Source organism: Thamnophis elegans, chromosome 2 (genome assembly GCF_009769535.1).
Source record: "Thamnophis elegans isolate rThaEle1 chromosome 2, rThaEle1.pri, whole genome shotgun sequence".
Classification (NCBI taxonomy): domain Eukaryota; kingdom Metazoa; phylum Chordata; class Lepidosauria; order Squamata; family Colubridae; genus Thamnophis; species Thamnophis elegans.
In genome coordinates this window covers 104,646,638-104,672,025 of record NC_045542.1, presented here as the reverse complement: position 1 = coordinate 104,672,025, position 25,388 = coordinate 104,646,638, and the positions used below count along the sequence as shown (strand labels likewise).

General features: G+C 40.1%; 1 protein-coding gene and 1 long non-coding RNA gene across 9 annotated transcripts in view; one reads left to right on the top strand and one right to left on the bottom strand.

Annotated features, from left to right (window-relative positions):
* The window catches only part of BAP1 (BRCA1 associated protein 1), a 21,374-nt gene extending 15,702 nt beyond the window's left edge, over nucleotides 1-5,672 (bottom strand). Inside the window, exons 1-4 of one of the 2 annotated variants that reach the window (XM_032209023.1) lie at nucleotides 5,496-5,672; nucleotides 1,802-1,831; nucleotides 1,666-1,720; nucleotides 696-828 (exon numbers count right to left, since the gene is read on the bottom strand). In XM_032209023.1, the coding sequence (XP_032064914.1) occupies nucleotides 696-828; nucleotides 1,666-1,720; nucleotides 1,802-1,831; nucleotides 5,496-5,532 (255 nt within the window). In that variant the 5' untranslated portion in view covers nucleotides 5,533-5,672. The remainder of the gene's footprint in view (nucleotides 1-695; nucleotides 829-1,665; nucleotides 1,721-1,801; nucleotides 1,832-5,495) is intronic. The other variant, XM_032209022.1, reaches the window with a different exon arrangement.
* Nucleotides 5,059-25,388, top strand: LOC116502961. Of its 7 annotated transcripts, none has more exons than XR_004254625.1 (5): nucleotides 5,059-5,377; nucleotides 6,709-6,850; nucleotides 8,102-8,245; nucleotides 23,683-23,783; nucleotides 25,349-25,388. It is a non-coding gene; the product is annotated as an uncharacterized LOC116502961 (long non-coding RNA). The 7 variants fall into 7 exon arrangements; XR_004254629.1 differs by lacking the exon at nucleotides 5,059-5,377 and adding an exon at nucleotides 5,775-5,857; XR_004254630.1 differs by lacking the exon at nucleotides 5,059-5,377 and adding an exon at nucleotides 5,905-6,105.

The following is a 25,388-nucleotide window of genomic DNA, read 5'->3' as shown; positions in this document are numbered from 1 at the left end:
TATGATACTGGACTATGTTATTTGGATTATCCCTTAACTGAAAGACATTGATGACTGACTGTCTTATCCGTGTATCACTTGGACTGTTTGATGGACTCTGATACCTCTATTTCCACGAAAGTAAAAGCCTATTTAAACTGCAGTGTCTCTGTATGCTGGTTTGTGTGTTCTCCACACAATTCTCACAACACTTCGCTGAATGTACTCGCTCTTCCAACGGGGAGCTTACCTAACACCATGTTTTCCCAAAAATAAGACAGGGTCTCTTGACCCCCCGAAATAAGCACTTGGCCTTATTTTCGGGAAGATCTTATTATTTTTGAAGGGCAGGAGGTGGCGAGCATGATCACTTCATGGCTGCTGCTGTGCTGCAATATTTTCAGGGAGGGTTTATTTTCGGGGGAGGGCTTATCTTAGCTCATGCACTCAAAAGCCCGAATGGACTTATTATCCAGGGAGGTCTTATTTTCAGGGAAACAGAGTAGCTTTCTATCAAATTTTCTCTGAGTGGATATGGTAATAAAAGTAAAACCAACAAAGTGTTAAAAATATTATATATAAAACAGAATGCATATTACGCATTATAAGGATAACATCTTTAAATTCAATCTCTCAATTATAAAGTCTTCCCATTTCAGAGATTAGGACACAAGAGCAAAAAACAAGCCGTTCTTTGTTTTTTCAGATCAGTTTACCTGGTGAGCAAAGAACATGTTGTTGACAATGTCATCATCAATCACTGATGTCTCATCTACCAAAGTAGAAACTTTCCGTCGGGACCGACGTTCTTCAATCCATTTGAAAAGGAAGATAAATCCATACACAGGTCTGAAAAGAACAATTCTGCAATATGTAATCCATCACTTTTGAAGGATAATTCTCTATTCACAAACATATTCAACATTCAATAATTCTCTAGTCAGACATTAGTCTGAGAAATTTCTGGGGTAAGCCAACTAATACATTTAGATAACTGAACTGCAACTTTTCTGAGCACAAAGAGTTAGGTGAGGATTTTTAGAATTATAATATAAAACATTTTAGTTTGTTTTTCTTTTATTGAATTTAGGCACTATCTAATTCCAGACTGACTCTAGGTGACTGAATATAAAACAAAGACAAAATATGAAATGAAACAGGAAAAAAGAGAAATTGTTGACGAATTTGGCCAACACTCACACAAACAGACATATCCAACAGGGCCTCCAACTACCTTAGCCCAACACCTAGGAGAACAGCTATGTCTTTAAGGCTTTCCAAAATGCCTTTATGGAGGAGCCCATAGATCTCAGGGGCAACCACATTCCAAAGGGCTGGTGCTGAGAAAGAGAAGGCACATTTCCTGGGTCTGATGAATGACATTGTTTAATCAAAGGGATTCCAAACACACAAACCCTGTTGGTTCCTACATCTGGAAAAACATCACAGGGAGTAGGCCCTATGCTATGTAGGGCTTTATGGTCTTGTTTCATAACTAGCATCTTGGAAGAATTCTGATGAAAATGCAATCAATGCAAAATGCAAAAATCACATTTATCTGACAGAAATGGAATAATTTCCAAAACATTCCAACATCTCCATTATTATTCATACATTTTGGACTGTGTCATTACTTCAGAAGGATACTTTGCTTTTTTCTAGCCAGTATAACAGCCAAAATCTTACCCTTGGCATTTGCTCTGTAGATCATAAATTTCTTCAACTTGTACTCCCTTAACACCTATATAAACATAAACCTTGAGTCAGTATACCAAAAAAAAAGCAAGAACTGATTAATATACGATCATATGATTATACTCACCAAAATCTTCTACTAAGAGTGTGAAGAGCCCTGTAATGGGGGGGGGGGGAGACCAGAGGAAAGAAGATTGTTAGGTTATTATTTGGAAAATACTAGTTATAAAATTAGTTTGGGGCTTATAATTCACTCTAATCAATCTACTACAAGCACCAATGCAAAATCAAGATTATAAATTCTACAGGACATCTTCATAAAAACATTTAAGTAAGCCCTGATTCATTTCCCACTTGCATAATCAAAACCAGCTCCATAAATAACTATCTGGGATAAAAACAACTCAAGAAATATTTCAATTACTGACAAAATGCTAGCTTCCCTCACCCACCCACCCACCCCAATTTTATCACCTGGTCCTAAAAAGCAAATAATGCAAGCCCCACTTTCTTGTGAGGTACCTGGGATGAGGGTAAAAACCAGCCTTTTAAATGAGATACTTCAACACATAGCATATTCTCCAACGTATATCCTACTAGAATTTCCAAAACTAGCCAAAGAAGTGTTATTTCAGTGGGCATTTGGCCTGTAGAATAGCTTAATTTATTCATAAAATGTATTGGCCACCCATCTTATCATAAGGCAATGTATGAGATGTTCTGACACAATACTTCACTGGTATATTAATTATTTTTATTTATTCTGTTATTGCTCCCTTCTTTTATCTTTTTGTTATTCCCTCAGAGTCCATAAGGATTGGGTGGGGCTATAATTACAGTTAAACAAATACTGAATTTCTTTTGTGAGCTGTTATATAGTGGAGCAGCACACATCTTGTATCATGACAGATGCAACTCCTGTATCACCTAAGTCAGACTACATTAATAAAGTTAACACAACCTTGGCTGCCTTCAGGTTATGTCAGGTGATGTGGTAAGTCCTGATCTCAAAAACAGCCTAAACATGCAGGGAAAAGGACAAAGGATGATGTATACTCTAGAGTCAAGAAAATAGTAGCAGTTTCCTTTATAACTGATGCTCTCCCCACTGCCAGCATATAAGATAGGATGGGAGCTTGATTAGAATATGTATAAGGAATCTTATCAGATCAAATATATGTACATAGTTTCCAAACCTGAAGCTTTATTATTATACTATTTATAGTACTTTGCAGAGAAGTGTACAGGGACATTTTCAAAGTGAATGGAAATCAGTCATTTCTAAGAAAATTATATTGATTAGTGCTTTTTAAATTTTATAGTATGCCATTATGATTAGCTGAACCACAGCTTTGGCATTTCACTAGTTCCTGGCTTCTTTATAACTTAATTCTCATGTATACAGGTAGTCTTTGACTTATGACAATTATGTCCAAAAGTTATGTTGCTAAGTGAGACAATTAAGTGAGTTTTGGCCCATTGTATGACCTTTCTTGCCCGGTTGTTAAGTGAATCAATGTGGTTGTTAAATGAATCTGAGTTCTGCATTGACTTTGCTTATCCGAAGGTTTCAAAACGTGATCACATGACCATGGACACTACAACCGTCATAAATACATGCCAGTTGCCAAGTGTTCAAATTTTGATCACATGACCATAGAACTGCTGCAATGGCTGTGGGAAAACTAGTCACAAGTCACTTTTTCAATAAGTACTACCAAATCCCTTACTTCTAGAAAGTGAAATATAGTTGTGATCTAGGAGTTATTGTTTTAGGAGGGCCTAGCTGGCACTAAAGTATTACCAAAGCAAGATAATTTCATTTTAATTTTTAAAAATATTTAATGTCATGTCTTTTGTGAAGTAATGATTCGCAACTTGAAGAATGATTCAGATACACAACATCATGGTCAAATCTGATGTAGAAAAGGAGAATGACCAGAGGCATTGGAGCTGTCTATTCCTATACTGTCAATATTGGATCAGCTCGGGGAGCGGGGGGGGGAGGAATCTGCCACATAATCCTCAGCTTACTTTCTGAGCCAATTCAGCATAGGTCAAGAATAAAGTCACTCAACTGTACCATATCTAAATTAGTATCCAAATCTGCCTAGCTCAGATGATGGCCCTTATACGACTCTTACGTTGAGAAGAAAGTAAGATGTTTGTGTAAGATAATGGAGAAATATAATAAACGTTTAAATTTTACCAATGCAATGTAGGTTCACCGACAAATGCGCGCTCGACAAAAGCGCGCTGACAAAACCGCGGCAAGAAAACAGCGAGGACGAAATCACGGCCACAGAAGCGCGCCGATAAATGCGCGCTGACGAAAGCATGCCATCAACAAACAACGCAAAAACAATACCCTAACCCTAACCCTAATCGTGCTTTCGTCAGCGCACATTTATCGGCGCACGTCTGTGGGCGCAATTTCATCCTCGCTGTTTTTTCGGCGTGGTTTTGTCGGCGCACTTTTGACGTGCGCGCATTTGACGGGTCATGTGCAATGTATACTCGTGTTATGGTATTATTATTGTCTTTAACAATAACATAGAGCTGTTTCTATGTAAAGTATTTATTTCCAACAGAGTCTTGACTAACGATCCCGATCACCATTTTCAAATAAAAACATCTGTGCACTTTATAAAAATTACTTTGAAAGTATTATTTACCTTTAAATGCATTTAAGAAATTATTTTCACTATTGAATAGTATGCCTCTGGTTATCTTATCACATTTCTATTAGGATAAAACAGACAGGTGGGCCTAAACCAAGGTGCTCACAGAGGTCAAACAGGTACACCTTTCAAACACACAATGCAGCCCACTTAATTGTGATCCACAATTCCTTTGGAAGGAAGACAAACATCAAACGAATGGCTGGATTCAATCATTTGTCTGAATTACAGGTGAATAGAATAGAATAGAATAGAATAGAATTTTTTATTGGGCAAGTGTGATTGGACACCCAAGGTCTTTGGTGCCTATACTTTCAGTGTACATAAAAGATACGTTTGTCACGAATCATAATGTACAACATTTAATGATAGTCATAGGGTAAAAATAAGCAATCCAATCATACTAGGAAACAATCAATATAAATCGTAAGGATACAAGCAACAAAGTTACAGTCCTGCAGTCATAAGTGGGAGGAGATGAGTGATAGTAGCGATGAGAAGACTAATAGTAATGCACCCTTAGTGAATGGTTTGACAGTGGTGAGGGAATTATTTGTTTAGCAGAGTGATGGTGTTTGGGGAAAAAACTGTTCTTGTGTCCAGTTGTTTTGGTGTGCAGTGCTTTACAGCGTCATGACCCTCTTTTTGACTCGTGCAGTGGAGAGATCCTATGTATATTGCCATATACTATATGTATGTATATATGTAATATCCTATATGTGTAGATCCTATACATGTTGTCATCGTCTGGGGAAGAAGCAAGCCTGCCCACCTTAGTCCATTGCACAACACCAAGAGGAGGAACCACAATTTCCAAACATTAACAACAGGACTCACTCTCCCTCCCTCTCTCCCCCAAATCCTAGGCAAACCTCCTCGTAACTTCGCAGGGAGACCGCCACCCACTCGGGAGCAGGTCGGAGGTTCCCCCCCGTTGGCCCAGCGGCTCCTTCCCCAAGTGGGATCGCTGGAGCCCGGAAGGCGGTAACGGTGCTGCTTGCACACACAGCCACACCCTGTCGGTAGGTGTCCCGCCGCACCGCCCCCCCTCGCCCCTCCATCGGGAAGCCCCTCCGCCGCCCCCCTCCGGAGACCAACCCCCCCTCCTCCTCCCGAGTTCGCAGGGGCGCCTTCACTCACCGGGGTCGCTCTCCAGCTCCAGCCAGCCCTTATTCATCTTCCCCCTAGTCAGGCCTCAACGCCATGACGGTTCCCGGGCGCCCGGAGGGGAACCATACCTCCGGGTTTCCCCGGGAACATCCGGTCCGCGCTTACAGTCCGGCCTCCCTGGTCAGACGGGAAGGAGGAGTGACCCGAAATAGCCAGGACGGCGGGGCGGGGGGGGGGGCTTAGGGAGACCGGGGGGGAGGAGGAGGAGGAGCAATGGCAGGAGGGCGGAGGCATCGGGCTGCGCGCGCAACAACGCGAGGCCCAAAGGGCGGCTCTTCCTCCCCGCGGTCGTCTCTCGGAGAAAACTTTAGCTAAGCGCTGCGTCCGGATTGGTACGGAAAAGGAAAGAGGGGCGGGATCAGCACATTGTAAACGCTGGAATAGGCGCGCGACTGTCTGAGACGGCCGCTTGTATTTGATAGGTTTCTGTTGGGGTGACGTTTTGTTTGTTACAGCCTGAACTGTATTTTTATACGGCAAACGATTCGTAAAATAGTTTTTAAACACCACGGTAGATTTCGTGGTATGAAAGCGTCGAAGCGGGTTTTATGTTGTTAAAAAGAGACTTGCTCCTATCACGGTACCTGGTTTGGCTCGCAGAGAGACCTATGGTTTCATACTGCAAGTACTGATTTACTCCGGTGATATTTAATTTCGTAGCGCAAACTCTAATTAACTGACACCGGGGACTCCGTGTTGCCAACAATTTTTTAGATGAGAGTTTGAAATTTTTGTTTCTTGGTAATGCCACTCGCAGAGACTTGATTTCATGCCACAAGCCAAGTTGAGCTAGGTCAGACTTTGGATTAATGTAAACAAACGCTGTTTCAAGTGACACAGACTGGTTAGAACAAAACCGTTGCAAGTTTATATATAGTTATCTAATACAAATATTTGTGTATCTTTGCATCTTTGTGTGTGTGCATGCGCACCCCTGTGTGTGTATAATACATTTATTTGTCTTATGCTTTTTTTACACTTTCTGTACTTGTGTAAATGAGTCCCATATTTCCATATATATAGATACATATACATACACATATACAAATTCTACAATAGGCAAACCACTATCGGTAGCAAATGTACTCAAGTCTTCAATCCAGAAGTTAATACTTGATTATAGATATGCTTCATTTTATTTATTTATTTATTCATTTATTTCCTGCGTTTTTTATTTTTACAGATAACTCAAGGTGACAAACATCCAAACATCATCTTCCTTATATTTTCTCCATAACAACAATCCTGTAAGGTGGCCCAGCTTTAATGGCTAACATGGGACAAGAGCTTCAGATTCTGAAAATCAAATCCTTCCTCATTAATTGGTAATTGCATTTTCTGTAAAGATAATCTCGGAATTGAAGAAGCCCATTAAAAAGCCCATTAAAATGTTTAAAAAATATTTCTGAAAACATTTTCCAGATATTTGATATATTTCAGAATACAAATTAATATTCATTTTGAGAGCAAATATGTTTTCCCAAAGGGTGGGATTTAATGGCGCCCCGCTACAGGTAGTCCTCAGCTTACGTCCAATTTTGAGCCCAAAATTTCCACTGCTAAGCAAGACAGTTGTTAAATAAGTTTTACCCCATGGTCGTGGGTAAACTAGTCACAAGTAACTTTTTCAGTGCCGCTGTAACTGAACAGTCACTAAAACAAACTGTTCTAAATTGAAATGTCAAAAATGCAAAATTAAAAAGATTATGTGAGGAGCAGGTTTTGAACTACGTAAGAACAATATCAATATTTTTGCAGTTTTCTGAGATCTCCAGACCTGATGACACCACTGAGTCTTGAGTGACTTGACTGGCTGGAGAGTTGAGTATTGATTGGTCATCTACAGTGGGTGATATTAAGACAGGGCTGGGTGGAATGGCTCTCCAGCTAGTATATGAAACAGCGTTAGAACTATAGCCATTTCATAGGATTTGTGCACAAACACACACAAACTTTCCCTGCTGTTTATCAACTTCTGGACAGGACCCATACAATATTTTTGCTCTAATTTATGACCAACATTCCCATCTTGCTGCTGAATTATTTTTAAAGAGGAAGTAGAAGAAGGTAGCAATCACACTCTTTGCCTGTGGGAGCATATGGGGCTGGCAGATGTTCTTTGGAAGAACTTTTTCAACAGATGAAGGAAGAATGAAAAACAAAAACGTAATAATGATTCTCACACCAGCTGTCTGGACCTGGGAATTTTGGTGCACTATTTCTTGTGCTTTTGAGCAGGGCAGAATAACATTTTTCTAATATAGTTAGTAATAGGAGTTTTAGCTGGATAGTGGCTACACAGGAAAGTGGTATCCATGCATGGCTCTGATGCAGTAAGAGAAACGTATCTTTGAACCCATTCACAATGCACAAGAGGAAGATGTAAACAGGTTTGATAAGGATCCAAAGCCATGAAGGTTGAGGAAAAGCTGAATATGAACCCAAGCATAATTAAGACAGCTGGCATGGCACTCTAACATCAATAGTCAGGACAAAAATAGAGAATATCTGTAGCCATATCTCAGGCCCTCTCAGTTATGCAGTTACATAATGGCATTATGCTCTGTTCTTTACAGACCCTACATCTTTATGCTTCCAGTTCTGAAGAGCATCTATGGAAGGCTCACTTGTTTGAATATTATGGGCGACCCAGCAGTGTTCCTTTAACACCTAGATGATGGAGCCAAGTCAAACATGGTGGCTTTCTGGCCACAGAATAAGTAAGACATTTACTTTATGATCATCATCGAAGCCTGTTTTTTTTAAATAGTAACAAAAGCGGAGACATTTAGTTGTAAAATACACTAAGAACTATGTCCGCAAGCATTAACTGTATCTTTGCCAGCAGGAAGCATAGCTATCAATGAAGCTGCTATTATTTTCCATTCTAACCATCAAGTCAGAGAGAAAGAAACTTGTCTTTGATGCTGTCATCCTGTAGTAGACCAAACTATTTGGGAATGATCACTGCTCAGCATCCTGCCAATATTGTGGAAAAGTTGTGAGGGAGGGTGCATAAAACTGGCATGAAAACAAGAGAAGCGATAAAATAAAGTCAGAAATGCTGTGCGGAGGATCAAGTTGGTCTTTTCACTCATGGCTGACTTTTTTGGATGTCCAAACATCCATAAATACATATTTACATGAGCCAACTGGATATAATATTTGTGTATGTAGGACCTACTAGTCTTCTCTTTAGGAACCTTAGAAACCATAGCATCACATCACATGGGTTTTAAGAAATGAAGAGAATACTAACAATCAACAGCCTAGTAATGTGCATTGGTTTTAAGGCAACATTATGGTATTTCAAGGATGGGTCTCTCCTAATATCCTGCCCCAGGGTCCCCCTGGTTTTATTCCCATTTTTTTATTTTCTCAAGTCTGGAATTTTAATGCATAATCCACCCATCATTTGTAATTCTGAGTTACAATTCACAGCTGTCTAAGTACTGGGGAAAGGAGTGATAAAGCTGGGAAGAATCACTTCCACAAGTATCTTGTCCTTTCTTACTGGAGACAGTAAATAAATTATTTCCACCTATTCTGCACCCTACTTATACAAAAACATAGATGTGTAATTTGAAGTAATCTGTCTTGATTTTTTCCATCAGGGATTAATGAAAAGAATAATTATAATGTTTAAATCTAGTTTTGAGAATTGATCCAGGTGGGGCTAGCATTTTATAAAATGCTCCACTTTTTGTTAATATAGGTGTGAATGTGGATGTTTAAACAAAATTCTTCAGGCAACTGAGAAGTTGAAAACAGTACAAAACATACACAAAATATAAATCAGTGAGAAGAACTTTAATAGCTTTGGGTTAAAGTGCTTTTAAGAAGGAGTTGGTTCTACGAATACTGAAAAATGAAGTTCTGCAGTGCACTTGACTCACTGGAGAAGAGCCTAATGCTGGGAAAGGCTGAGGGCAAAAGAAGAAAGGGACGACTGGATGGAGTCACTGAAGCAGTTAGCGTGAACTTAAATGGACTCCAGAGGATGGTAGAAGACAGGAAGGCCTGGAGGAACGTTGTGATGGGTCAGACACGACTTCTCAACTAACAATGCACTTAACTATTCAAGAACCATTGCTCCATTCAGTTAATTTGGAGAGCTATTGAGCAGACTCCAACTTTTATGGGCCCAATTGCTTTTTCATATATAAAATACAATTTTATTAAACTTTTTAAAGTATAAAATACAAATGAAAAGGAAAGTAGTGGGAAAATTGAAAAGGGGGGGAAAGGGAAAGAGAAAAGTGTAGGATGATGGGAGGGGGAAGAAAAAAGCATTAACCTTGGACTTTTTTCAACGCAGTAGAATGAACATAATAAAGTTACAGCCTCAACTTTTTTACTTTTTATACTTGGTATATAATTGCCATTTCTATAACAAAAAACAAACAATCCCAAAACCGTTGTCTAATCAGTAAATCCCAAAGTCAACAATTTTTTTCTGCCTCAAGCAAAAATCCAGAAGTTATTTACAGATAGAGATGTATTCTTTTCTTTGATTAAAGCATTTAATTTGGCCCTCTCTGCTAGTTCCATCAGTTTCTCCAAACATTCTTCCATTGTGGAAATTAATATATCTTTCCATTTTTGTGTATAAAGCTTTCTCTTTGCTGTCAGGATCCTTTATGGACACAGTTGTAAAGAAAATGAGATTGTGTTTGCAAAGCCCCCGTCCCACTCCAGGAAATTGATTATTTGGAGCCTTTTTAGATGAGTTACTATCTTGGGTATGGTACTGAGTTCAAACTAATCACTCTTTCTAGTTCACAGGTCCCCAAATGGTAAGCATGCATGCAAGCAGCTCCATTTGCACATACAGCAGGCGAGTGTGTGCACACAGCTCCATTTGTGCGAGTGGTGTGCGTGCATGCTCATGTGGAATTTAACTCTGGGTCTTCTTTTATCACTCCGTTGTCTTTGATACTATGAATCATACTAAACGTCTGGATTTTCTCTGAGGGATTGAGAATGAGGAAGAGTATTTTTCAGTGATTCTCCTCTTCCTTCCAGACTAGTTGCTGGGTTCTAGTTGCTAGAAGGCTGAGTTTTTTTCAACTTAGCGTTTAGTTTCTGCATGAAGTTCCTGAACAAAATTATTCAGGGACACAATGTCAAGTATCAATCAGTAAGCTAATGAAACTCAGCTGTACAACCTTACCATGGGCAGAGTAGGATACATGGTCAAAATGCTGTCTGATTGCCAAGAGGCTTTTAGTGTTTGGATGGGGAAGAACAGACTCAGGCTCAATTCCAACACCACTGAGTAGCTTTTGGTTTTTGCCAGGTATATTTCACTGTTGGTTCTGTATAGGATCAAATCCACTGGTTTGGAACAGTTCACAGTCTAATGGTTCCCTTGAATTCACAACTCAGCTCACTCTTAAACTCTGCCCACTCCTAAAAGAACCCAACGGTAAAGACTGTAATGATGAAACTGTTCAAGCCACCCTCTTTAACACATTTTTTGGTTCACTTTGTAAACAGCAATGGCTCATGCCCCACATTTCCCAGTCGTATCACAGCTAATCACAACGATCTAATACATATCGATTTTACAAAAGAAAACTTTGAAAAGGCACTATGCAGCCTAAAACCATCTCTAACTATTGGACCTGATGGGCTATGTGCCTACTTCTTAAAGAAGCTTTCCACTGCCATAGCAGAATCTCTAAGCATAATCTTTCAAAAACCTTTCAGGACCAGCTCCTTGCCCAACCTATGGTCACTAGCCATGGTCATCCCTATCTTCAAAAAGGGAGACCCCAGCCTAGTTGAAAATTACAGACCAATCTCTTTGTGTTGTGTCAAATGCAAAGTCATGGAATCAATCATAAACCAATCCATCCAGAGGACCTTTCCACAACTTTATATTGCATACCAGTAATAACTATTCCTGGATCAGAAAGGCCTATTCACAATAACTCATGCCTTGATCACCTCTTAAATAGATTATGCATTGCAATGTGTTTTGCATAGGGAAGGTTTTGAAGACGCCCGGTCTACAACTGATTGAGAACGCTTAAGGAATTATAGCTGCTTTCTCTTTCACTCCACGTAACATAACTCCTTTAAGAGTTGCATTGGTTGCCAGTGAACTTTTGTGTACAAGTAGTCTTTGACTTACAACTACAATTAGGACCAGAACTTCCATTAGTAAGTGAAATAGTAAATTTCATCCAGTTTTATAACTTTTTTTTGCCATGATGGTTAAACGAATCATTGTGGTTCTTAATTAGATCATGTAGTTGTTAAGCAAATTCAATTTCCGTCACTGACTGCTTGTTAGAAGCCTTTTGGGAAGATCAGAAAAAGTGATCATATAGGCCTGGAATGTTGCAACCATGGGAAATACATATCTATTGCCAAGCACTTGAATGTTGATCATTTAACAGGGATTTTGTTATGGTCATATGTGTGAGGACTGGTTGTATGTAACTTTTTGAGCAGTTGCTAAACAAATGATTGTAAGCCAAGGACTACTTGTACAATTAAATATTGCTAAATGTTACCTTTAAGGTTCTAAATTATAAGAGACTTCAGCATTTACTACAACTAGTTTGTTCTAGCTATTGCAGTAGGCTGAGCATCAGTTAATCACAATAGCAGTATCACCAAAGACCGCATGATGGCACTCTCATCAACATTTATGTCCAAGCATCCAAGCACTTAAGTGTTCTAATGCCTTTGCTGTTCAACACGTTTGTGCTCCAAGATTACTTGTCAAAAAGATGCTTTGGTTCATAAGACAAATTCCAAATGCATATAAGAGTCATGCATTTAAAACAGAAAAGTGTTCACTTTGGTATTTTTGCAGAACTAAATTCCCAAAGATTAAACACATTAATGTAGGTTACTTAGCAACCAAACTGAATTGGTTTGCCATTCCTTTTTCAGGGATTTTTTTTAAAGTCTAACCTACAGGCATTTCCTGATGTTTTCCTATCCAATTATTAGGCCAAATAGCTTTTCAAGATGAGCCAATGCCAGGTGCTGCTGCCTGCCAATAAGCTTCATAAAATTCAACAGTGAAGAAGCAGTTACTCTTATCATTTATCAAGGAATTTTGGATGATTCCCAAATGAAGCCAACTTCATGCTCCAGAAAATAACTCCCCAACCACTAATATCTATCCAAAACCTTTTATTCTGCTTGTGAACTGATGTAGGGCCCTGGATCATTTGATTGATTTTTCTGGCAACAAATGCAGTGTGGAATTTCAACTGTACAATGGAAAATGACATTTTTTTCCAGTTTGATAAGCATTTTGTTCAATGGATCCAAGGCAAATCCAGTTTACTCAGATGCAATATCTTAAGCTGTTTTATATGAGCCTATTGGCTTTTGTGTTTCTCTCTCCTGACATTAGGTGGATTTGAAATGGGGATGTTTTAAAGAATGAGTCGTTATCTATAAAAACCTTGAAATCAAATCTTAATTCATAGGACTGTCTCTTTCAGCTACTGTAGAAAAAGCTGTTGTTTTCTTTTACTTTCAGCAAATTAAAAGAATTGAACGTTGGTATTGGAGAAAATTCCTGAGAATATGGAGGACAGCCAATTAAAACAAACAAATGGAATATCAAACAAATCAGTCTAGAGCTCGAAGCACAAATGACCAAGCTCAAATTATCTTACTTTGGATACACTATGCTTAGACCTAGCTCTCTAGAGAAGGTTATAATCCTGGCAAAAGGGAAAGAAAAGAGAAGAAGGGATGCCCAGCAGCAAGGTAGATGCAGTCAGTTACAGTGGTGATGGATGCACTGTTGAGAGACTTGAATGACGTGGTTAGAAACAGATTGTCATGGAGAAATCTATGTAAAGTCAACCCCAACTTGATGGCACCTCATCAATCAATCCGATTAGAAGTGTGCAAGTGAGGGCCAGCCTACACCACAGCATGCCAAGTTAAAAATGGTACTCCTTAAATAAAAGCAAGTGTTATGCCCCAATTCCCACCATGTTGTGGAAAATTAAAATAAGGAGCTGTTTTTGTCTCTCCTTCTGCCCATCGTAATACTGAAATCTGGCATCAACTCGTGGAGCTCAATGGAATGATGATTCAATACAGTAAAAGGAATGTGCTTCAAATCACATGTAAATAAACTTTGGAATTCACTACCCTAGGATAATGATGTCCACCAACTTGGATAGCTTTAAAATTAGATTAGAGAAATAAGAAAGATACAGGGTATAAAGTGCATCCAGTTATTAAAGGTAAAGGTTTCCATCGTGCATATGTGCTAGTTGTTCCCGACTCTAGGGGGCAGTGTCCATCTCCATTTCAAAGCCGAAGAGCCAGCGCTGTCTGAAGATGTATCTGTGGTCATGGGGCCAGCATGACTAAACTGAAGGTGTTTCCTATTTTTTTACTTGCATTTTTACATGCTTTCGAACTGCTAGGTTGGCAGAATCTGGGACAAGTAATGGGAGCTCACTCCATTACGCGGCTCTAGGGATTCGAACCGCCGAACTGCCGATCTTCCTGATCTACAAGCTCAGCGTCTTATGTAAAACATTGAAAGGGATGCTTCATGAACTCAGAGCTTCAACATCCTAGCAGAAATGTCTTCCACACATGCATGCATGCATATGTTCAAAAAACCAAAAGTTTCAAAGCAGCTATATCAAAAACATTATAAGACGCAGCCCCCTCAGTCAACTGGGCAGCAGATCCAAAGTATTGCCCTGTTGCAGTTACCCTCCCAATAGTTTCTTCAGCACTATTACTGTAGTTAGAAAAATCCTGCTAGTTAGTACTGTAATAGTACATTACTTCATATCTATTAGGAAAAATAACAGTAGTAGCAATCAGATTTATATTCCACTGGCATTAAGAAGCTCAGGGGGATATACATAGCATTTCTTCATCCAGGTTTTCACCCCATAAAAAATAACCCAGGGATATAAGTGAGGCTAAAGGCTAGTCATCAAGGGCCAACCTGAACTCAAATCTCCTTACGCCTACTCCAACATATAATAAATAGGAAAGAGTCTACCTTTGAATACCAATTACTGTGAAACATGAGCAGGAAAAAGGAAGTGTGCTAATGTTCTGAGTGGCTAGCAACTGTGGGAATACTGTGTTGTTGAACTTTGCTTCAGCTGTTTTTTTTCCAATATTCCTAACTTCACCAAATATAAATATATACCATACGCTCTGCGTGTGTGTGTGTGTGTGTGTGTGTGTGTATTCATGCAATGATTTATCCAGGGAGCTTAGAGTAGTGTACCTAGAACTGTTTCCTCTTCTCTATTTTGTTGTTACACTGTGTGATTGTTACTTCTAAGCTATAAGCAGGATTCTTGCTCTGACACAAAGGGCTAAATAATGGTATCTCATTAAACTAAGGAGGAAATTGAACATTTGGTAATGCTTAAGCAGGGGCGATGTGTCTGCATATCTCCCATTGAATCAGCTAGCCTGACAGTAAATCTGAACCGATTGCACAATTGATCTATTGTAATTGCATCATAAGCAATTTCCTCTCAATCTTTATTACAGATATCCATTACATCTTCCTAATGCCATTAAGTGAATCTTTCCACACATATAAAGTAATTACTTGTGTAATCGTTACCATTTGGACAGCGTATCAAGAATTGCACACATTATTGTGAAATAAATAAGCAGTTGCTTAGCCTGTGGGAGGAAAACCAGCCCTAACCATCGCTTCTTGGCACTGGCAGCCTGCAGCGATCTCTCTTTCTGAGCAAGCAGAAGCCTCACTTGGGGCTAACAGCTGCCAGAGTTATGCTGAACCAATCTTTTCAATGAAGCAGCTGCTTGAGGAAGTCCCCAGGGGAGGCATTTGAATTGCCTGGAAAGCCAGATGCAATCAACCCTTAACAAGAAACGTATACAGGGAAGTGTGGGACAGACCAGCATGGAAGAGGCCACCATAAAACAGCCTACCCAGCCTCAAGGAGTCTCCTTGAATGATTTAAAGAGGCCAGCCACGTTCACAAGGTTGTTATGGGTAACTGGTACTTGCTAGTACATGTTGGTGTTTGCACAGAGGAAGACCTTATCTAGCCTCTGATAATGTGCAGAATGTCCTGTCCTAATGGATGTCTTTACAGAATCAATACTTGTTTACGAGGAACATTGTCTCCTTGCTGGCTCATATAAATGAAGATAGGACAATACTTTATGTATTAAAATATATCCAAGTTTTACACATTGCATTCCATTGTAATTGCATGTGAAGATCCTGTTGGCAGCAGATCCGACAGCAGATTCGCACACTGAGGAGGTTGAGGAGGAACATGGACCAGTCCTGGAGTCTGTGGAAGGCTTTGATGAGGGCTCTGGGTCTGAGGCAGAGATGGGGCCAGGGTCAGCTGCCTTCGGAGTCAGACATCAGTGAGGCAGATGAACAGCTGGAGCTGTTTCCAATATGTGCATACACAGAGTTGCCAGACAAAGGAAACAGCAAAGGAACAGGGGTCGACTTGGGAGTAAGGCCACAGGTGGATGGTGAATGGCCCCTCCCAAAGGGAATAAAAGAGGAGCAAAAAGGATGTGGTGTTTGCAGGAGACAATTAGTTCATTCCTGCATTTTTGCCAAGTATTGTAGCGTCTGAAAGATATTGGCCTGGCCGCTTTCCAAGCCTGATAAAGGTTGGTAATTGTGAACTACCTGGAAAGACTATGGGAGAGGAAAGACTTTGCTGGAGAGGAATTCACTGTAAATTAAATAAAAGGGGTTTATAGGGATGAGGATTCGGCTTCATGCTGCTGGGGAAGCCTAGGTCATAACAGGTCCTTGAAAACACACATGGACTAATTTATCAGTTGTGTTCATAGTGGGAGCATTAGCCACAAATATAGTGCTTGCAATGTTGGAGACAAAGAACCCTCACTTGCACAAATATCAGGCACTACCAAAGTGAGAAATGTCACTTTCTTAAATAATATTAGGAGACAAACTAGAGCAGGGGTGTTAAACTTGCGACATGTTGTCATCACATGACATACTACAGCTTTTTCCCCTTTGTTAAGGTGTGGCCGGGGCCAGTGCATGATATATTTGTCCCGCGGACTGCAGGTTTGATACCCCTGAACTAGAGTCGGGGGAAAAACCACATTAGTTCAACACCTGAACAGAATAACTAATCCGTTAAATGAAGGCAGCTATACCATAGATATCTAGTATCACATCCATATGTCATATGCTGTGACTTTGTGCACATTAATTCACTTCAAATTAAATGTAAATTCTATGCTTTGGACAATTAGTAATGGGATCTTAAAACTTGTCCTCAATTATGTAGTGTCAAACTAGAACAATCCTTCCTTTTAGAAATCCCAAATAATTGAATTAAGGAAGCATAAACCAACTTTGAGCATGATAAATCTGAGAATATGTACATTGGAAATTATATCCCAAACCCCGTAATGTTATCCATTCAGTCATGTTTGACTCTTGGCGATTCTATGGGCCAGGTCTCTTCACATCTTCCGATCTTGCACTACTTCCTTGAGTTTTTCTATGCTCTGGCTGGTGTCAGCTTTGATGGTGTCCAGCCATTGTGTTCTTTGGCAGCCTGGTTTCCTTTTACTACAAACTCTTCAAAACATAATTGCTTTCGCCAATGAATTCCCATGTGTGACTTGGCCAGAATAAGTGAGATGCAGCTTTGTGATTTTTCCTTCCAGTGATATGTTTGGTGCTTTGTGCTCTAGTCCTCGCTTGTTGCTTCCCCTTGCAAGGAATACAAAGGAATCTTCTCCAGCACCACCATACAAAAGAGCTGGTTTTCTTCCTGTCTTGCTTTTTAAATTCCATCTTTTGCAACCAAATGTAGCTATGGGGAACACAGTAGAGAGGAGTAACATTTGGTTGCCAAGCTGATGTCTTTGCTTTTCCATATTCGGCTCATATTCATCATTGCTATGCAACCCAGTGCAATCCGACGTTGAGATCATCGTTGTTTTTCAGTGAAAAAAAATGTTTATAGGACAGCATATCAGACTTAATGCGTGTTGAGAAATCAAGAAAGTTTACCTGATTAGGAACTTACATGCTAAACATGAGACTTCAATTATCCATTTGATCTCCTTTGAAGACTACGTAGGGAATTTACTATATACACAAACATACCATCATGCACTCATTTCTGTAGTTAGATAATACTATTGAGATGTATGTTAATTCAGAAGATTATGGCAGGGAAAGAGAAGGTAGAGATGACACAATGATTGATGATCTGAATTTAATGTTGCCCTGTGCAAACACTTCCCATTTCTACCCTACTGTTCTAATAGGGGTTAGCTCTTGCCAATCCATAAAAAGTTTCATAACCAAAGCTTTTGCTTTTCTCTCTCCTAATTTTACTGTATTCTTAATACACCGTAGTAAAGATTCTTTACTATATATTCTTAAGAGAAGTGTAATATTATCTTCTACCTTCAGCTATCAAGAATGGTGCATATTTTGCACCAAAGTATGTTTGTCGCTTCCTTTTGTATCTCAATCTGCTATGGAGACTAATGTCAGACAGCATGGAGAAAAAGTATCAGAAATCAAGTGATTAAGTAGTCTGGAATAGGACCTCATATGAGTGGGACCTATAGCAAATATATATGAATCCTAAATGTGCTTCTCATCTCAGTTAGGCAACGAGTAAGCCAGAAGTGGTATTCAGCAGATTCTCACCAGTTCTGGAGAATCAGTAGCAGAAATTTTGAGTAGTTCGCAGAACTGATAAATACCACCTCTGACTGGCCCGTCTCCATCTATTCTCAGCCTCCCGAGTCTCAGCTGATCAGGAGGAAATGGGGATTTTGCAGTAACCTTTCCCTGGAGTGGGGAGGGAATGGAGATTTTGCAGTATCCTTCCCCAGCAATGCCCACCAAGCCATGCCACACCCATGAAGCCATGCCACACCCACCAAGCTATGCCCACAGAACCAGTAGTAAAAATATTTGAATCTCACCACTAGAGTAAGCCCACTTTTCCAAAGTTACTCCATCAAGGTTAGCATCATGAGAGAATGGTCTGATTCATATATTGTATTATGATTTAATGTGACATGTTTTTTCTAGCTTGGTGTATTGACCAGTATAATTTGTATATCATGGTGTATGATTTCCTATGTTTTATGAAGCCAGTCTATTGTGACTTATAAAATAAATTATAAACTGTGATTAAACTGAGACCTAATGCCATGTTGTTAAAAAAGGGCAAAGCTTTCACAATTACTTCTCAATATCCATAAGAAATTGTTCCTTTAGGAAATATCTCATCTTACTTTTTCCTTGGGAAAACTTTTAAAAGATATACATTGGAAATGCTTGTTTATCACTGGATTTTGGTTAGCTTGTTTGCCATGGTGTTGACTTGCATCTTCTTCATGACTGTTCTAACCCTGTATTTTTGTGACTGTAATCCCCATTTGGTAAAACAGAAACTAGCAGGTTTTCTTAATAAATCCACAGACAAGTGTTTTCCATAATGCTTCTCCCAGCAAACATTAGTTTAACCCAATTTAATTAAGTGTATATTATCCTCTCGGTAACAGTTTCACCATACCTGCCCATTCTAGAAAACTATGAAATTTTATTCAGTTGCTTGGCTGCATTAACTTCCCCCAGGAGTAATTCCTAGTGAGGCCTTGTTTTGTAGGCAGCTAAAATGGAGGAGGCTGATATTAACTGGTAATAAATTCAGAAAGAAGAGGGACTGTGGTCATTACAATTAAGTTGCTGCAGGCTGTTCTAAGTAATTACAGCCAGTAATCAACCATGGATTTCCCATTTTATCTTCATCTTATAAAAGAGTTTAACTACATTCTCCTGCCAAGCCCCTAGTGTCTAAGCATTACTTACACATTCAATCTTGGCAGTAAATGCCAATTTTAAATGTTCTGCGGAGAAGTTGTGAAGATGGGAAATTACATCTAGAATATCCCTTTGTTTCTCCAGCTAGGTGTAAATTAACAGCTACTTGCTGGACTTTATAAATACTATTTATGATTAGACTTCTATGCAATCCGTTTTGCCAAGGCGATAAGGCAGCTTATAGTCATGCAGTTAAAATACCATATAAAACATTACAAACGAAAGAAAAATGATAAATAAGAACTGCGTGGTTAAAAGTTCAGATAAAATTTGATTAACCAGGATGGGAAGGAAGGGAACAAACTGTGCATGGGGAGGAGCTGGAGTCCCTGACTAACCCATTAACTACCACTAAGACACCATGTTCCCATTGGGGCTATGGGCCAGCTGGCGGAGCCATCTTCAAGTCCTTTTGGTAGGCCAGAAGGGAAGGTGCATATCTCACCTTAGAGGGGAGGGAGGATGTTCCAGAGGGCGGGCACCACTCCCTATATCAAAAGGAAATCTTTAAAGAACCACAGGATTGTCTGGAGATTTCTACCTCACCATTATTCTCAATCTCCAAACTCACAAAATCAGTTTAAATTTGGTTTATCCCAATCCTCCAAGCAATTGGTTGTAAAAATAATAAAAATAGTTGACGCAAATTATTGATATAACTTCTACAGCAGCAACAGTCTACTGTATAGAACCCACTCCAATTTCAGAGACAATTCCTCCCCACCACCACCAACAAAAAAGCCCAAGCCATTGCATCCAACTGGTCTCCACTGAAGAGAAAGGGGAACCAGAGCAATCTCTAGTCACATTCACCTCACAACCTTCCCTTGGCTTTATGGGTAGGATCTGAAAAACCCTCAAGCCACCTTTTCCCTTGAAGAATCTGCAGGAGCAAGGGTGTCAAACTCAATTTCATTGAGGGCTGCATCAGGGTTGTGTTTGACCTCAGGGAGCTGGGGGTGCGTGGCCAGGGTGGGCATGGCCAGCTCGATGTCCACTTTTGGTATGACAACCTCCTGTAGCTCTCTGCCAGCAAAAATAGAGTTCGGTGTTCAGTCCTCCTGAAGTCTCTTTTCACTGGCAGAGGCACCACGGGCTGGTCCTTCGCTATTTCCAGGGCAGCCCTGTGGGCCTGATCTAAGCAGCCCGCATGCCGGATCTGGCCTGCAGGCCTTGAGTTTGACACCGCTGTGCTAGAGCATCTGAACTCAGGGCTGAGATGAAGCATAGCAGAACATCTGACATCTCATAAAAAACCCCAGCCTGACTTCCCTGCAATTACAAATAAGCAAGCAGGTGGGCCAGAAAGAAACCAGCTTGGTTCTCCAGCATGGATATTGTTGGGGAATTACCAAGATCCAAAGCTGCTTTTCAGCTGCCTTTGAGTCTTCATGTAAGTGTGTTTTATGTTATCTTTAGGGCAACAAGCTAACACAATTGTTCTGGGTGCAAGGAAGGTGGGGTCCCTTTCATCAACGAATGCCATTGTGCTGGACTTCACAGTCATGCTTTCTCTGAGGCTGCATCTATCCTGTAGAACCCTATCACTGGTGGGTTTCAAATCCTGTTCCAACCGGTACGGTTGGAACGGGCCGGCAGCATCGTCATGGACGTGTGCAGTGCGCACACATGCGTCTTAGCACTTCCATGATGCTCCAGATGTTCCGCAGAGCATCGTGCAGGTGCTGTACATGCCATGCACTGTACGTGCCATGTGCATGCGCGGAAATGCAGAAGCCTTAAAACACAGGTAAGGAGCTTGGGTGGGTGGGTGAGCCCTCCGAAGCACCATACCAAAACGATATCCGGTGCTCCGGGCTGGCTCTGGTACGCCCGTACCAGGGCATACTGTCTGCAACTCACCACTAAACCCCATAGTCCCAGATATCCAGATGGCCTTAAGCCTTTTGTAAGCTTTTGAAGACTTAGCTGTCCTCAAGCCATTTGGGCTCAAAGTCATTGCTTTGAGATGTCTGACTTTGTAAATCATTTAAATAAATAATACAAACAAAGAAATTCAAATAACAGCTGCAAAACTGGTGGAAATCTTTTGATGCAGATGACAATGGGGTTTGAGTTATATGAACATACATGTACTTGTTATCCAGAGGTTTCAATCTATTGCGTGATTTGTAAACATTTAGAAGCAGACACACATATCTCTTTGGGCAGACCAGACATGACTGGTTTAAATTCTTGATTGTTTTATTTTTGCTCTGTAACAGAAGGGGGGAGGGGGGGCTGAAATCTGAACCAGAGCCTGCAATGCTCTGTTTTCTCTTCAAACTTGTGCCCTGAAGCTCTGTGTTATCCCAATGGATTGTTGTAGGAAATAACTTTGTGTGTGAGAGGAATCCTCAACTAAATCAGATATGCCCAAATCAAACTAGGATGTGGAAAGCTACCTTCAGCTCACCTGGAATTCCACCATCTCCACCACCCTGTTGGCCTTGGAGTTGAAGGATGCAATCAATAAAATGCAAGCAGTTCCATTTGATGAGATTCTCAGATGAGTGGCATATTCCTGAAACATGTTTCTGATCTCAAGATATGGAAAGCTGGGGAAAGGTCTTGCCTTCTAAAGCATGTTGAACGGGGGAACTTTGGAACCTGACATCCACAGATATTAAAGTAGCTAAGGTTGAGAAACATTTTTCCTAAAGGGCAGCTGTTTCTCAGAACCATCTTTGCAGCTTTTCCTGAATCCAGCTTATAGAAATTTTTTTTATCTTTGTTGTCTGGTTTAGCCCAAAGGCAATTTAGAGATATCCATCTTTTAGCAATAATTGGTGAACTATTCCAAATTACATCATTTGTTTTATGAATGTTTGCTTCTTTTCAAGTATAAAATAAATAATGAATTAAACAAGGAGATGCTTCAGTGGCAAAGTTATGTTGGCTAGTTAGCAGCCTTGTACAATTCAAAGTTCTGATATTGACCTACCAACCTTTACAAGACTTAACTTTTAGGTATGGAAAAGGTTGTTAGAGTTTGATGCAGCAATCACATCCAGAAAGCACACACAGCTAACTGATTCAGGAGGATCCATTAACTTCTCCTTATATATAATATAGCACATGAAGTAAATATACAATACCAAAAACTGGTTCTTCCAACGTGGTAGAGAGTACAAGCAAACACAGGCAGAGGAGAGAACAGTTTCAGTTCAGAGCAGCAAACTAGTTTTTTTTCCCAGCTCAGCACAGACTCAGAGCTGCACATTTAAGGCACGTCCTGGCTCCTAGCTGTTTCAACTTCCATTGGCTGAGCTTGTTACTAAGCCCTATTCCAGTTCATGAATATACACTGACAAAGGTACCGCCTGGAAATTAAGAAAATCCCTGAGGATGAGCTCCAGCACAAGTCTGAAAACTCAGAAGACAAAACCTCTGGTCCCCGTGACCAATTTAGATTGGATCCTGAAACATTATCCCGCGACACCTATATTTGCCTTCATTTGCTGTAAAGGACCATCTACTTCTAAACAATCCTATCCATTATACATGCTTATCTTCAGGGGAGCATGCTACACGTGGCCTCTCCAAAAGAGATTTGGGCAGAGAGAGTGTCCTGTGAGAGCACCCTCCCTTTTGGAGCCGCCTCCCGCCCAGCCATGGATGCTGTCGCTGAGTTTTGAGAAGCTTTTAGAATTGCCCTATTCAGAAAGGCCTTTGAGGCATAACATCTGTTTCTTGGATGGATATTTGTACTATGAAAAAAAAGAAAAAGAATGTAACAGATCTCAGTTGAAGTGGAAAGCCATCTGATCTTACTAAGTAAAATTGGTGAATATAAGCATGGAGATGAATGTGTAAGTTTAATTATGAATGCAAGCAGTAAAAAGAAAGTCAGAATCCCTCTTTTTATTAATTTATATTTAATTTAAATTTATATTTCCATTATATTTTAATTATGAATAAGAACACTAAAAGGGAAGTCAGTAAGTAGGAATCCATAGGTTGTTGATAGTAACATGCTAGCCTCCAAAGAGCAGTGATGCTGGAAGAACCAGATATGATCTCTGGGAAAATGGATGTGACATTTTGGATAAACATGATCCAGGAGAAAAGATTCAGCTAGCTCTCATAAATGGATAGTTGGCAAAGAAATAAGAGAGTAAAGAAAAAGCAATCGGTCCCTTCAAAATCCCAAGAATGAATTAAAGTCAGAGGCATCTTCTACTAATTTGGCATTTTTGCAGCGCCAAAAAATGACAAATCTTCATCATGATGTCATGATGAAGAATACGCCCTTTCATGTTTTTATGTTCTTATGATCATGTTTTATGTTCTCAGATTGGCTGCAAATATGTAACTCCTGGGACCTGTGTTGTGATGTCATGACAGATGTTTTGTCACTTGCTCTCTGCATGGGGCCAATATGAGAGTGTTGACTGGTGAGTATGCTTCTTTTAAAATTAAAAGTTTCAGCATGAGCCTGTACTCTATACTCTATATCCGTGATGGCGAACCTATGGCACACATGCCACAGGTGGCACATGGAGCCATATTTGCTGGCACATGAGCTGTCTGCGCCAGCATGCATGTGCATGCCAGTCAGCTGATTTTCGGCCTTCCAGGGGACCGTTTTCATCCTCTCCAGGCTTCAGGAAAGCCTCCCGAGCCTGGGGAGGACAAAAAACAGGCCCAATGGGACAACCGGAAGTTCGGAAACGATCCATTTCTAGCTTCCGGAGGGCCTCCAGGGAGCCAGGGGTGGCCGTTTTCACCCTCCCCAGGCTTAAGGAAACCCTCCAGAGCCTGGGGAGGGTGTTGCGTGTGCTTGCCTGCGGGGAGGGGAGGAGTGTCAAGCATGCATGCGCAGGTGGCCAGGGCACATTGAATTTTGGGTGTGGGCGTGCACGTAAGCATGATGGCATGGCTGATATATCTGTCGTGATGGACTCTTGTGACGAGCCGAAGGGCAGATGATGGAAGCAGTTAGCTTCACGACAGATATATATATATATATCAGCACAAATAAAACACACACACACACACACATTTATTTATTTATTTATTTATTTATTTATTTATTTATTTATTTCTTTATTTATTTATTTATTTAAAGTCACAACCCCATATATAGCCATGATGGAAGTCAGATCTAACTGTTTAATCTAACCAGATTGCCATACATGGAAAAACAAAACACTATGATCTTTTTGGCGGAGGAAGTGACACATTAAGTGTCCCTGTCTTATCTCGCAATGGATATACAGAGCTATTTCATAAGTATTCATAACAGGGGTGAAATTCAGCAGGTTCTGGAGAACTGGTATGGAAATTTTGAGTAGTTCGGAGAACCGGCAAATATCACCTCTGATTGGCCCCAGAGTGGGGTGGGAATAGAGATTTTACAGTATTCTTCCCCTGCCATGCCCACCAAGCTATGCCCATAGAACTGGTAGTAAAAAAAATGAATTTCACCACTGATTCATAACCTATTATTTTTAAATATGTGGCTTTTAAAACATTTCCACCACAAATGCTAAGGTTATCCTGTACACAATTCATTCTTTCTTTCTTTCTTTCTTTCTTTCTTTCTTTCTTTCTTTCTTTCTTTCTTTCTTTCTTTTTCTTTCTTTCTTTCTTTCTTTCTTTCTTTCTCCCTTCCTTCCTTCCTTCCCTCACTTGCTCCCTCCCATCTTTCTTTCTTTTCTTTTCTTTCTTTCCCACCCATCTATCTCACAAAGGGACTCTAGGCAGTGTACAAATTTGATAATCCCATTTATGGTGTACACCATATACAAACATAAATAAGGCATGTCTTTTTATTAATAATAATTCCAATTAATACACTTACACGGATGGGGAATTTTTACAGACATGGGGAATTTACTTTCAAGATGTTGCTGAAGAACAACTAAGGACCCCAACTAGCATGGTGAATCAAGTGATATGTTGAATTTGCTCACTTCTGTTGCCTTTGTCACATTTTTGCCTTTTAATATTCTCCTAGAAATATTAAATGAGAGCTGAAGAAGCTTCTTGGTTGAGAA